The 14,887-nt window shown below is 37.5% G+C and overlaps 1 protein-coding gene across 1 annotated transcript; it reads left to right on the forward strand.

Moving 5' to 3' along the window:
• The first annotated feature begins 4,481 nt into the window (after positions 1-4,481).
• Positions 4,482-6,281, forward strand: LOC127087074 (lysM domain receptor-like kinase 3). Its single transcript, XM_051027930.1, has one exon. The coding sequence runs from the start codon at positions 4,718-4,720 to the stop codon at positions 6,038-6,040; it is 1,323 nt and encodes a 440-aa protein (XP_050883887.1). The 5' UTR covers positions 4,482-4,717; the 3' UTR covers positions 6,041-6,281.
• Positions 6,282-14,887: the final 8,606 nt, after the last annotated feature.

Raw genomic sequence — 14,887 nt, forward strand, 5'->3', positions numbered from 1 at the left:
ATTAATATAATCAATTGATGAATATTTTATAACTTTAAAAAAATAAAATTCGATTATAACAATTAATTTTAATAATCCACTATAACACATAGATTATACATATTGGTTATGAAAATTAATGCTATTTGAAATGTAAGTTTATCACTTGTCCATATAAAAATCCATCTTATAATGTTAGTATGAGAAGTAATTATTTCATTTAAAATCTAACAATTATTGCAACATTATTTTATAATATTATATTTATAAAAAATTAATACCAAGTTAATTTACTACTATTGAAAAAGTGTCTAAGAAATTATATCATAATGGGTAATGCTAACTTGTGTCCCAAAGACACAAGTTAAGAGATAAATATAGAAACAAATTTTTGGAAACTGTATATTAAATTTATTAGAAATTTATAATTAATAATTTTATTTATTTTTTCAAAACAAATTTTTTATTTATGGGTTTCTCATTTCCCCTGTATAATTAATTAACCTTGACATACATCAATGAAATGATCAAATGGACTTGTCAATTATGAATTGTGCTTCTTACATCTGTATCAACTTGCTCTATGCAATCACTTTTTAAATCCTACTGATGGATTATTTTGGTCCAAGATGCTTAAAGTGGACTTGGCCAACTTTTGGAATGAAGATTACCAAAAATGCATCGACATAACTTGAGAGTATATGCGAATCATAACCCTTGATATGGAAAAGGAGATTAGTTTTAATCGGGTCTGCCCCTTTTTTCTTGGTAGTTTGTGCTTTAGACTAATTGTTGACAGCTAATCTAAAAGGAAATAGTGTAGCAATTACATGTTGACTAGCAACTCACAAAGAAAGAGTGAATTGGAAAAAGGGAAAAGAATTTGGACAAAAAGAAACAACTTGACTTCTAAAGACCTTTATAGTTGTAATCATTCACATAGTAGTCGTTTTATTTACATTGCAATAGGCCACTCAATGGTAGTGGAGATTTTATCAATGACTTAACTGTATGTTTGCTTTGTTTTACTGATTTAGGTTTGTTTTATTGATTTAGGTGGTGGTAAAAAAATCATCTTAAAAGGGATCTTCTTTAAGGGCTCTTGAGCCTTTTTTTTTTAACAAAGTGATTGTTTATTTTTTTTTTTTATTTTGAAGATATATTTTTGGAATATTTTATGAAATATATTTATAATTGATCAGTTTAATAGAAATTTCAGAGATATATAATCGGAAATTTGGGTGGGATTTTAAAATATTCTGTCACATTTGCATGTCAGATATTTTTGGATGTGCATCTCCGGAATAATTTGATACTATCATCAACTGCATGATCACATAGTCATTGTTGTCATTGTTGTATTTCAACTCAAATCCTCATCAAAAAAACCTTCATTCTCAATCCATTTTTCACTCCAAATCTCCAATCTTTTGGTTCATCACATCAAATAGAGCAATAGAAGATGTAATTTCAGGTAAAGATCATTTATTTTCCACTGCATTATTAACATTAATCATGCATTTTTACTGAAAAAATGAGTGTGGTGTCCGGAAATGTATCTACGGAACAAGTATGAACTTTTTTGGAGATGCATTTCAGGAACTAGTCTGTTCAATTTCCAGTTTTGTTTTCAGCTGTGTCATTTATATGTTGTTATGTTGTAATTGTTTTCATTAGATATGGTGCAGCCCGATGTTTTCCCAAAAAAAATTGTTTCTTCGAATGTCCAAGGTGTTGGGAACCAATTTAAAAACGAAGAAACGTTTGAATCTCGTGATCAAATACCTCAATGGATTCGTATGGAGCCTGTTAAACTTGGATTTTGTGTGGTTATTGGAAGACACGATAATGGTTCAATGAAGTTTATGAGTCTTTTGTTCCTTGTCTTAGTTGACCGGCTCCCGGGAAAAAATGGATGCTTCCCTAAAATGGGTCATCTAATAGCATGTACGTATGATTGAGTGTGTGTTGATCTGACACGATACAGTTTTTCGGAAAACTATTTTCCACTGTGTACCGCCCCATCTCAAAATCCAAATGATCGTATTATGTGTATTAAGTGGCTATCAAAATCAAGTCATTTTGTTCAAGTTTACTTGAACTGGGATGTCTTATACCACTTACATCACCGGAGTGGACGACTCATTCAACAACAAAAGTCGAGACTTTGTCGGATCATTTTATAGAAATGATGCAAGAGTTCGAGAAATTGAGCAACATTGAAAGAGAATCAAATGCACAAACATCAAATGGGGTATCACTCATAGATTTAACCGACAACCTATGTTTCGATTCTTTTTAATTTCTTGTATAGCCGGACAAATAAGTATATGTAATTGTGTCTCAATATAAATGAAGTGTAATATATTCAACAATTGTTCATATTATGTCTTAATGCATTTTTGATATTCCCCATAACAATATTTGTTCTTTTGTAAAAAATAATATAAGGTTTTGTTTTAAGAGTTGTGTTTTGGAACTGGTTCAGGAGAAGTTTCGGATATGCATCTCTGGAACAAGATAATAGGGTGCGGTTCTGGAGATATATCTCCGGAATTAACATGTCAGTCATTGAATGATCCATATTGATCTATGAATTCTATAAATTAAGATACTCTTATGTTATATTTCACACAAACTGAAAATGTCTCAAATGTCACAAATAAACATTGACTGATATGTCGCAAATGTCTCCTTCTCCGGCTCTACATTCGGACGCACATTTAAGCTCACCGATTTCACCTCCCTCGAAGATATCAAAGACAAAATCCATGATTTCCTACCTTACAGAGACAATCGAAAGATTTTGAAGCTCGAGTACCATTTACCGTCGATTGACAACAAAGGAAAGATTGAGTTTACCAAATTTGAGCTCAAGACACAAGCAAATGTAAGGGCTGTGTGGAATATATTTTTCCGTTTAAAAATAAAAATTCCGTTCGAATTGGAAGCGATGATTTCAAGATCACTCCAAGATACTCTGAAGATATTAAAACGTCCACCTAAATATTAAAGTGTAATATTGCATTTTATGTTAAAGCCATCTATGTAATCCTGATTTTATTTTATAAATCTTAATTTCAATTTTAAGAATGACTTGTTTTTATTACAGAAATATTACTATGGAACATTTCCGAAAATACGTCTCTGAAATAAAATAAATCAAATAAGAAATATAATTATGGAACATTTTCGAACATACGTCTCTAAAATAAAATAAATCACTTAAAATGATATGTATTAAATGTGTGTTGAAATGCATTCATAGATTCATCTCTAAAAATATTTTTAAATTTTTCAGATAATATTTAAAATAGGGGTGGCAAAATGGATGGATTGGATCGTTAATGGATGGATCAAAACAATCCATTATCCATTAACAATCCACTAAAAGTTTTTTAAAAATATCCAATTCAATCCATCCATTAAGAATAAAAATCCATCCAATCCATCCATTATCATATTTTTAGTGGATGGATATCCATCCATCCATTTCTTTTTCCTTTAAAATTTTTCTTTTTTGAAAAAAATCACTTATTTTTTTGAAAAATTTATTATAATTTTTTTTTATTTTTTTTAATAAAACAATATCAACTTTTTTCGAGAAAAATCATTTTTTTTCAAAATTTTTTTTTTTGTATTTTTGAAAAAAATAATTAAATTTTTTTTTTTTCGAAAAAAAATATTTTTTTTATATTCGTAAAAAAATAAATTTTTCGAAAATAAAATCAAAATTTGGTATTTTTCAAAATTGTTTTTAAATTTTTGGAAAAAAAACGATTTTTTGTATTTTCAAAAAAAAATATTTTTTTTCGAAAAAAATAAATTTATTTTTATTTTTCAAAAAAAAAGATTTTTTTTCGGAAAAAAAAATTATTTTTTATTTTTCAAAAAAAAAAATTAATATTTGAAAAAAATTATTTTTTTAAAATTAGATAAAAAAATCCATTGGATCATTAAAATGTGTTGGATGGATTGGATCAATCCATGCTTATAAATGGATGGATTGGATCAATCCATTAACTTAATTTTTTATGTAATGGATGTATTGGATGGATTTTTTGATGGATGGATTGGATGGATTTTCTCTAAATGGATCCAATTGCCCCCCTAATTTAAAAAACATATAGGATACTTTAATAAATCATTAAAATCTCAAACGAAAAGATATACGAAGGGCCAGAGTAGATGATAGAGTAAACTGAGGCACATGGATGAGTTTTCTTCATATTGTACTTTGGTACTAGTCATTGAGTTTATATTTTGGCTTTGTCCTCGAATATTGGTATTTAGATGGACTAAGTTAACCGTGTAAAAATTTTCTATACTTAGCATTCAAGTTGAAAGTAACGTATCTCTAAGTTAATAATAAAAATATAACTAGAGGATAAACTTGACTATCAATTCAAAATAGGTACTACCCGAGGCAGGTATGGGTAGTTAGTTAGATGGTTGCCGACGCCGTTAAGCCCACACCATCAACAAAACCTCCAACTTAACGCCGACTAATTAGAAAGCAATGAAAAAAGAAAAAAACCCACACGAGTGTATTTGCTATTTAATCTTTATTAAAAAAAACATAAAAACATCGACATTCACTTATTTTATTTCAGTTTCAGTTGAGTCCACATCGTTGAATCGTCAAAACCCCAATTGATCCTCTCAGAATCTTCACTTCCATTCAATTCAATACAATAAAACCCCTTCAATGTTATTCTTATAACTCTTTCATTTTCCTATGTGCAAAACCAAAATGGCCATTAACGCTTCTACCCCAAAATCAACCCCACGTTCACAACAACGAACAAACCAAACACCAAAAATAACATCATCATCATCCTCAAAAACATCATCATCAAACCCCACAAAACCCAAAACACCTTCTTTCTCCGACCACCCTTCAACCTCCTACGCCACCACAAGCGGCTCCACCGGCTTCCATCTCTCAACCGACACATCCATCTCAAGCCCAACATCTCTCACCAAATTCCGCAACACACTCCCAGAAAATCCCAACATCTACGACTTCTCCGAAATCTGTTCCGCCACAAACAACTTCCTCTCCAAACGCTACTCTTCCTCCACCCCTTGCTGGCACTGTACACTCCGTGGCGCTGACGTCATCATCTTCCAACGCAAATTCCGACGCAAACTCCAAACCTCCCAGCTTCGCCAACTGCTCTCCGTCGTCTGCCGTAGCCACCACATCAGCATCGTCAAACTCCTCGGCGTTTCAATCTCCGGCGAACATATTTACCTCGTATACGAATTCGTTAACGGAGCTAACCTCTCCGATTGTTTACGTAACAACAAAAACGTTCATTTCACCGTTCTTTCTACATGGATTTCGAGAATGCAAGTCGCGACCGATCTCGCTCATGGACTTGATTACATTCACAGTAAAACCGGTTTGAATTTCAATTTCGTTCATAATCATATCAAGAGTAGCGCAATTGTTGTTACCGAACCTGATTTCAACGCTAGGGTTTGTCATTTCGGTGCGGCTCAGCTCTGCGGTGAAGCCGTTGAGGAAAACGAAATCGCCACCAAACAATTGGGGGAAAACGAAATCACGGAGGAACCTAGATCCAAGGAGTTCAGAAGCTCCAACGTGCAGTTCGAAGGTGTTAGGGGTTACATGTCGCCGGAGTTTCAGTCTACCGGCGTGGCGACGCAGAAGTCTGATGTGTATGCTTTTGGTGTGGTGATTCTGGAGCTTTTGTCCGGTGAGGAACCGTTGAAGTTTAAGTTTGACGAGAAGAGCCGTGATTTTGTGAGGAAATCGGTGATTGAGTCGGCGAGAGCCGCCGTGGACGGTGGCGACGGTAGCGTAGAAGGGAAGCTGAGGATGTGGGTGGATAGGAGGTTGAAAGATTCGTTTCCGGTTGATGATGCTGAGAAGCTGACACGTGTAGCGTTGGATTGTGTACATGTGGACCCTGATCAGAGGCCTAACATGGGACGCGTCGCAGGGAAGATTTCCACTTTGTATTTAAAGTCAAAGAAATGGTCTGATAACATGAAATTGCCTGATATGTCTTTTTCATTGGCTCCTAGATGAGTTTTTCTAATTCATAGGACACATTTTTAAAATAAAAATTATTATTTTTTAATTGAAAGAACAAGTCATTATGATATGATAAGAGAGAAATGTAGAGGAATTGATTTTATTGTTAGTTTTTTAATTAGTAGTGATGATTGATATTTTCTTTAATATTGTTTTTGGATGATTCGACTGTGACACGAGTTGTGGAAGATGTATATATATATTTAATTATTAACAGCATAGTTTTTTGGTTTGATGTGCACAATTTTATAGTTGGAATTTATGAAGTGGGTTAATATAAAATTAAGCAGCTATTTGTTTTATTCCAACATGCTTCGCTTTCAGATTTGAAGTTCAAAGGTGGAATGTTGTTGGATAGTAATGAAAGTGTATTTAAGTGGCTGGCGACTCAGGCATTCCTGGTGGTATTAGCATAGATTAGGTGTTGTTGGTTTTGTGAGTCAACTTTTGAATGGATGGATCTCTCTATAAAATAACTCAAGGCTATATATAATTATACAGAATTTAAAGATTAAAATAATAAAAGTCTAAGAAAACTAGATAGATAATGTCTAAGAAAAGAAATTAGGCACTTGTTGTGTATTGCATCTATAGCTTTCAAAAAGATGATAAAGTGCGTAATGCAAACGTAAATCTAACGAGATCAAATACCATAGATAACAACCATATTTTTTGTTGTAGGGTACCAAGTTTGAAAGTGTCATAACAGGTAACAAGACTAAGGTAAAAAAAAGGAGTGTGTGAGAGCTTTTGACAACTTCGACTTAGACGACTCAATTAAGGGGCGATATTTGAATATAAGAAAATTTGTCTATTGTTTTTTATACGCTAGTGTGATAAAAAATACCCAATAAATAAACAAAGGGATTACTTATGCTTTTCCAACATGCATAGTTTTGAATGACGATGAAACTGTCGTCATTATGATTCTAAGAAATATGTTCAAGATTGGAAAATGAGTCGGTCAGATATAATTACCATAAACATGGTATTCACATGTTTCTATGAAAAAGCTTCCACGATTATAGGAGTAACCAGTTGAACTTTAAACTTCTTCAAGGGATCACTTATTAGATTATCAGGAGAGCAGGTATATGTAAAAGGATATATCACGCTAAAGACCACTTTTGGAGAGTAAGATCAATCCAAAGAAATAAAAGTAGGGTATTTGGTTATTGATTGCTCTTACAATATGATTATAGGGTGACTGACTTTTAATTAATTGGGCGCCGCTTTGTCCATTTTGTATTTGTGCATAGTACCCATTTTTTGATCGGCGAGTGGGAGTTATGTAAGGAGATCAGAAGGTCGCTAGAAAATGTTAGGTAGATATCCTCGAGCTAAAAAGGGCACACACTCTAGGCGGAAAAGATAGGAAAATGTGCTTAGGAATAAAGCCGCCATGAGAAGCTTTCCAAGGCGAGGAGGCTTCTCCTACGACCAGTGAGGATAGCGATGATTGAAGGCTCAAAAGGAATGGCCACTGGTGCCTCTAGGTTTATTGTCGTTATTTGTTTCTTTACTATTGATTAGTTATGTTATTGGTGATTTTTATAGGCGAGTGTCATATCTCTGCCATTCTTAAGGACATGTTATTTTATGGGTGTTACCACGAGAAATCTCTAAGGCATGTTGAAAGCGTGATTGGTGAAAGGGTCTTGTGAATTTGGGGGTTATACCCCATCAAAGGATGAAGATGTGCCTGAGATGAGCAAGAATTGAAAAACATAAGTCATCAAGGGATGAAGCCGACAGGAGCAGCATGTTTGGTCGACAGGCCATTCCGTCGACTAAAATGAAGCTAGGGACTTAAAGGATTTTGGATCATGCCAAATACTTAGAAGACAGTGTCGCCCTAAATATCTGGGCGGGAGAAATTTGAAATTGGAAAATGACTAGCAGTTACAAGAAGAATAAAAGCGCCAGAATCTGGAGCAGTTTGCAAGACGTGGGTAGAACGGTTTGCAGATCGTGTGGCACGACGTCTGCTAGTTTTTAGGAGTTTTTAGCCTGTAGGCAGTTTCTTTAGTTTAGTATAAATAGGATATCCCACGAGGGGCTCAGGGTGTTCACCTTGTACTAAAAGTCACTTGTAAGAAACTTCTCATTTCCAGCGCGAGGAAGCAAGAGTTTTTAAGAGTGCTATGTACGTGAATCACCACATTTATTTCAATGCAACTTCCTTACTTTTCAATTGTTCCCGTTGAACATTTTATTGTAATTTCATTTACTTTTGAGTTATCACTTTACGTTGTCGTTTACGCTGTCGACACTTATTCTATTACGATAATAGAGTTCACCAAAAGCGTGTTCGTCGTTTACATCTTTTGAATGCTGTAGCGCTATCGATCATGAGTCACCCATAGGCTGTAGCATCGTTTAAACCGTTCGTGTGGAAAAACCTGCGCTTGTTCGACACTTTGTCAGGAGTCGTTCCTCACAAAGTTAGTCCGTCGAATTGAACAAGCCACGCTTGCACTAGCACGTGTCCTAGGATCAACTGGTCGATCCTGCAAGTAACCCTTAGTCTCAAGACCTAGGGAAGACCAGCGGTTGTTTACCAATTTCCACAGTAAACAAAATGGCACGCCCAGTGGGACGGTGCTAGCGCAGTTGCGAAATTGCATGAAACTTAGAAGTGACAAACTGTATAGTAGGCCACGAGAAACTTTGAAAATGTCAGATTCCAATACAGATGAAGTACCACGAGGAACTTTATCCACTACGGAAATAGTAATCTCACAGGTTGCCAATTTGCCACCGATGACAAGTGCAACCTCAACAATGTCGACTACGGGTGCGGTTGGAACATCAATGCCTCTACCTCCACCGGGGGGTTCAGGATCAACGATAACGACGTTCAGACCTTATGTGCCTCGCTTTGGCACCACAGATCCTCTTTATGAAATGTCGTATTCCTTAATGCCAGGATATCAGTCGACATCAAGTGCAACATTGTTTTCAGACAACGCCCAAAACACAAATCCATCCTTGCAAGGATCAGCGCAAGGGGGCAACATTAGGAGTAATATTCAGAACAGAACCATGCCGCTGTCGAACACTTCAATAACGGTGTTGAGACAACAAATGGATGATAGTAACCATGAATTAGTTAACATGTTAACCAATCAAATGGGCATAGTTTTTAATCCAATTATACAGGAACTTGCGGAAACAAATAGGCAGGTGGCGAATCAATTGACGCGCTTGTGTAATTTTCTGGGGGCACCGGCTCGACAGATGGCACAAGTGGTTAGGCAAACCGTTCCTGTTCAGATGGAGATAGGGGCAGCAGAAGATGAGACAGTCCACGAAGGACAAATCCTTAGACCCCAACAAAATCAAGGCGTTGAATCAGGAGTCGTAGGACGTAACCAGATGGTACTGGTTAACCGACACCAGGATGCTGATCAAATTGTCGATAAACATCGATAAGAAGACTTAACAGTAGAAAATAGTTTGACAACTATTATCGAAAGGATTATGGCTAGAAATGGTATGGGTGCCACATTGCAAAGGCCACTGTACGCCTCCCCTTTGGCTGAGTTTATTCTCCAAGCTAAGGCACCTAGGGGAATGAAAGTGCCCAAGTACACTAAGTTTGGGGGAGAATCTGGTGAATCGACAATAGAGCATGTTGCCAGATATCTAACAGAGTCAGGAGATTTAGCTCATAATGAGTGTCTGAGAGTAAAGAACTTTCCCTCCTCTCTGACTAAGGCTGCCTTCACATGGTTCACTTCTTTCGCCCTAAGTTCAATCGATTCGTGGGCCAAATTAGAAAAGAAGTTCCATGAACAGTTTTACGAAGGACACTCCAAAATTAGTTTGGCAGAATTGTCTAGTATCAAGAGAAGGTTTGCTGAGAGCATCAACGATTATCTGAATCGATTTAGATCATTAAAGGCTAGGTGTTTTACGCAAGTACCAGAACATGAACTTGTTCAGATGGCTGCAGGGGGGTTATATTATTCCACTAGGAAGAAAATAGACCCAACTTTTGTGAAAAGTATGTCACAATTGGCTGACAGAGTTCGACATCTCGAACAGCTAAGGTTAGAAAAAGTTAGACACAATAAGGCTAAGAAAGAAAAAGTAGCGTTTGTCGACTACGACGCGACAGACCCAATATATGAAGCTGATTATGCTTCATCGACCGAATTAGAAATTGACGTGGCTGAATTAAAGCCAGGATCCGCCTACGAGTGTCGATCATTACTTCCTGCGCAGGGAAAAAATCCTGTCAAACACAACCCAAAATTCCCTTCAAAAACTTATACTTTTGATGTGACAAAGTGTGAGGAAATTTTTGATCTGTTAGTCAAAGATGGTCAAATGGTGGTGCCACCTGGTACTAAAGTACCACCATTAGAACAAAGGCAGAAAAGAGGTTTTTGTAAGTATCATAATTATCTTGGTCATAATACCTCTAATTGTTACCTTTTCAGGGATCTGGTTCAGAAAGCGATTCAAGAAGGCAGGCTAAAATTTGTTGGCCGCAGAATGAAGATCGACGCTGACCCGCTCCACCAGGAGGAAGCTCTGTTTGTGGAGCCAGTCGAGATCAACATGGTCGAGATCACCGAATACGATGAGGCCGACATGCTGGAGCAAACTGGTGAAAGCCCAAACATTGACTTAGCTGAAGTTTACCCAAGGGCTGATGAAGACTTAGTAGATTTCCTATATCGCTGCAAGAACAAGGGTTCACAAGTCTGCCTGTGCCCTAGATGTGGTGCTGTCACCGACAAAATAGTCGCGGAAAATTTCCAGAAGCTGCAGTTGGGCAAAAGCAAAAGAAACGGGCCGACCAGAGAGTACCAGAATGAAAGAGGCTCAAAGAAGGTTGTGGAAAATACCCAGGCGAGGCCTATGAGCTTTGTACCGTCGGCAAGTACCCCTAGAGGCACTTGGGTCAAGCCTCGGGAAAAACAAGAGACCCCACAAGGGGTTGTTGCTGCTGCTAGAGGAGGTCTAGCAATTAATTACAGGCGTGAGTTCAAGTTTGAAAAAAGGACTCACGTCTCTGAAAATTATTTGGGGAAGAACCCCATGTCGAGGACTCAATGGAGACGCTTCCAGAGGCGTAAGCAGGCCGAAAGGGAAGCTGCTAGAGGAATAGCTGGAAGAGGCATGGCTAGTGGGGCAAATGCTGGAAAGAAGGTTGTTGTGAAGGTCGACACAACAGCAAAAGAACGGATCGGAGAGTACGTCCGTCGACCAACTGAGAAATGTTCTGATGAAGTTACTGCTGACTTCAATTCAGAGTCCGAAGCAAGTCTGGACATCTTGGTCAACGTGGTGTCAATTCTACCACAAGAATATAATTGTGTGACTGAAGTGGAGGAGTCGGTAGACGATGCTGATGCTGAAGAAATGGCTTTACACCAGCCAAGATGCTATTTTGTGCTAAACGATGGTTCTGCTGAAAGCCAAGAAGCAGTTTTCGAAAGGCCCACGATGAATATGAAAAACCATTTGAAACCATTGCTGATTAGGGCCAAGGTGGAAGGCGTAACTATCAACAAAGTCCTGGTCGATTGTGGCGCCACTATCAACATCATGTCGCACCATATTATGAGGAAGATTGGCAAGTATGATACTGACATCAGATCCAACAAGGTGGTCTTGTCTGACTACGGGGGAAAAATGAAAAGCACCATGGGTGTGATTATGGTGAACATCACGGTGGGTTCAATAACTAGACCGACACTATTTATGGTGATAGACGCCAAGCCAAGTTACAACTTGTTATTTGGCAGAGAATGACTCCATGGTGTCGGAGCCGTACTATCTTCAGCACATCAAAGATTGGTGATTTGGAGAGAAGATGGAGTGGTCGAAAATATCGAAGCTGACCAAGGGTACTTCATGGCTGACGTAAATAATGTCGGCAAGAAGGAATTCAAGAGAAAGCTGGCTAATATTTCTCCTTTTTTTCTAACTGAGGATGTATATGCTAATTTGAGTGAGGCTTTTGTTTCTCTAACTTTACACGAGACTCACGACTTCATTTGGGATGTGGAACGTTTGGATGATCCACTCTATACAGGTATCCGACCGACAAGCTGGGGAGATGTCACTGATGATGACTGAGCTAGAAGCTCTAAGAAAGATTTCGGCGTACGTTGCCGAAAACAAAATAAAGTCGGCTCTAGAGGCTGAAGAAAACATGGTTGTCGAAGCCTACGAGGTAAGTAAATGAGGTTATGTGGCTATTGGGCCAGAGCCTCCAGATAAGCCAGTTTTGGCTAAAGGAAACGTCAACATGCAGCGTTTGGACTGTATTTATGACAATGAACCTTTAGGGTTTGAAAAAGACCCAAAGGCACCAGAAAAAATCCGACCAAAAGACCCCTTGGAAGAAGTCGACCTTGGCGAAAATGGCGAAAAGCGGCCAACATACATTAGCGCCAACATCGACAAAGAACTAAAGACCGAGGTAATATCCATACTTAAAGAATTTAGAGACTATTTTGCTTGGGATTATAACGAAATGCCTGGTTTAAGTAGGGATTTGGTCGAGCTAAAGCTACCAATAAAAACTGGAAGAAAGCCAGTAAAGCAGACGCCTAGGCGTTTCGCCTCAGAGATCATGGCAAAGATAAAAGCAGAAGTAAAAAGACTCTTGAAAAGCAAGTTTATACAAACTGCAAGGTATGTCGAATGGTTGGCCAATATTGTGCCAGTCATCAAGAAAAATGGGTCTTTAAGAGTATGTATTGATTTTAGAGATCTAAATGCCGCTACTCCCAAAGACGAGTATGCTATGCCCGTAGCAGAGATGCTGGTCGATTCGGCCGCTAGTTTTGAATATTCAAGTATGTTAGATGGTTATGCGGGATATAACCAGATTTTTTTTGCAGAAGAAGACGTGTCGAAGACGGCGTTTCGATGCCTAGGAGGCTTGGGGACATATGAGTGGGTTGTCATGCCATTCGGCTTGAAGAATGCCGGAGCGACATATCAGAGGGTAATGAACTCAATGTTTCATGATTTTATTGAAGATTTCATGCAAGTATATATTGATGATATTATGATAAAATCAAATGGTCGACACGTTCACGTCGAACATCTCCGAAAGGCCTTTCTAAGGATGAGGAAATGTGGATTGAAAATGAATCCATTAAAGTGTGCTTTTTGTGTGCAGGCAGGCGATTTCCTTGGCTTTGTGGTGCATAAAAAGGGTATTGAAGTAAACCAAAGCAAAACAAAAGCCATTATGGACGTCAAGCCTCCGTCGACCAAAAAGGAACTACAATCTTTGTTGGGAAAAATAAATTTTCTTAGAAGATTTATATCAAATTTAAGTGGCAAAACAAAAGCTTTTTCCCCACTACTTCGACTGAAGAATGAGGATTTTAAGTGGCAAGAAGAGCACCAAGAGGCTTTTGATAAAATCAAAGAGTATTTGACGAGGCCTCCAGTACTGGCCCCTCATGTTAGAGATAGGCCAATGAGGTTGTATATTGCAGCCTCAGAATCGACTATAGGAAGTATGTTAGTCAAAGAGGATGAAAAATGTGTTAGACGGTGTGGCTAGTGATCGAGAGGGGGGGTGAATAGATCACCTCTTTAAAATTAAACGGATTTAAAGTTTTATCAGAGTTTTCAAAGTTGGCGGAAAATTTCAGTCCCGAATCGACTTCCGTCTATTCTGAACCGCTACTAGAAAACCGGACACACGAGTTTAATGCTGGATTTGAATAAGAATGACAGAAACAATCAACACCAGAATTTTAGCTAATTGAATGCACTTATCATTAAAGTCTATTTCCAATGAATAAAACCTAGCTAACAATTTTGTCAAACAGTTGGTGTGTATGTGATCAATGATGAACAGCAGTAGAGTTTAATTAAAAAGGTTTTCTTGCCACTGCTGTCTTGCAAAAGGAACAATCACAACACACTAACTGAAATTGCGAAAACTGTTTTAAACGTAAAGAGGAGTAAGGTAAGAATACGATACGCAGAGATTTGGTAAGGAAGTTCCCCACGTCGTCCTCGCGTGTGGGTACGTCTCCCTCTCAATTTCAAATGAAATTGAGAACTTTGATTATCAATTATTGCCAAATTCGTTGATACAAGGTTATGACACAAAGACAGAATTCTAAATTCCAAGAACTTCTTCTTGTATGAACCTTCACTTGATCTGAGCACGATCAAGAATTTCCTGCACGAAATTGCAAACAATTCACCGGTTCCACGACCTGCTTGCGAAATCCCCCGATCTCCAAACGCAACGCTGCGGCTGAATCTGTTCTGCAAACGTGACTCACAAACCCTCAAGAACACTCCAGTTCTTGAAGGATAAACCAGTAGGTTTTTCCTCGAAACCCCCTTCAATCTTCAACTCAGCTAGATCCTCGATCGTTCCACTGAAAACCACAGCTAGATCCTTGATCGTACCACTGAACGTTATCTCGATAATCCTTTACTCCAGAGAACAAGAATGGTTATGTGTTGATGTTCTTGAAGAAAAGTGATTGAGAAGATGAAGAAGATGAAGTCTCTTTCAGGTTTCTATGTGCTCTCAAACAATTGCTGCTACACTGCTTTTGATCTTGTGTTCAATTGTTTTTCCCTCAAAGAATTCGTATTTTTCGCTGCTGTCACAACATTTCTTATATATGCTGAAAAACAGAAACTGTTAGGGCACAAAACAGACTTATGCATTGATACATGAGAGTATGCATCGATGCATACTGTAAGATAAGTGAGTTTTTGGTGAATTGAATTAAGCATGGATCGATGCATAATTCGTATGTATTGATGCATATGACATTTCAACTAACATGCATCGATGCATAATTCGTATGCATTGATACATAGGACATTTCA

Source organism: Lathyrus oleraceus, chromosome 5 (genome assembly GCF_024323335.1).
Source record: "Lathyrus oleraceus cultivar Zhongwan6 chromosome 5, CAAS_Psat_ZW6_1.0, whole genome shotgun sequence".
NCBI lineage: Eukaryota > Viridiplantae > Streptophyta > Magnoliopsida > Fabales > Fabaceae > Lathyrus > Lathyrus oleraceus.

What these genes read in the sequence shown, in the direction of transcription:
- LOC127087074 (XM_051027930.1), top strand. Translation starts at nt 4,718, where the DNA reads ATGTGCAAAACCAAAATGGCCATTAACGCTTCTACCCCAAAATCAACC.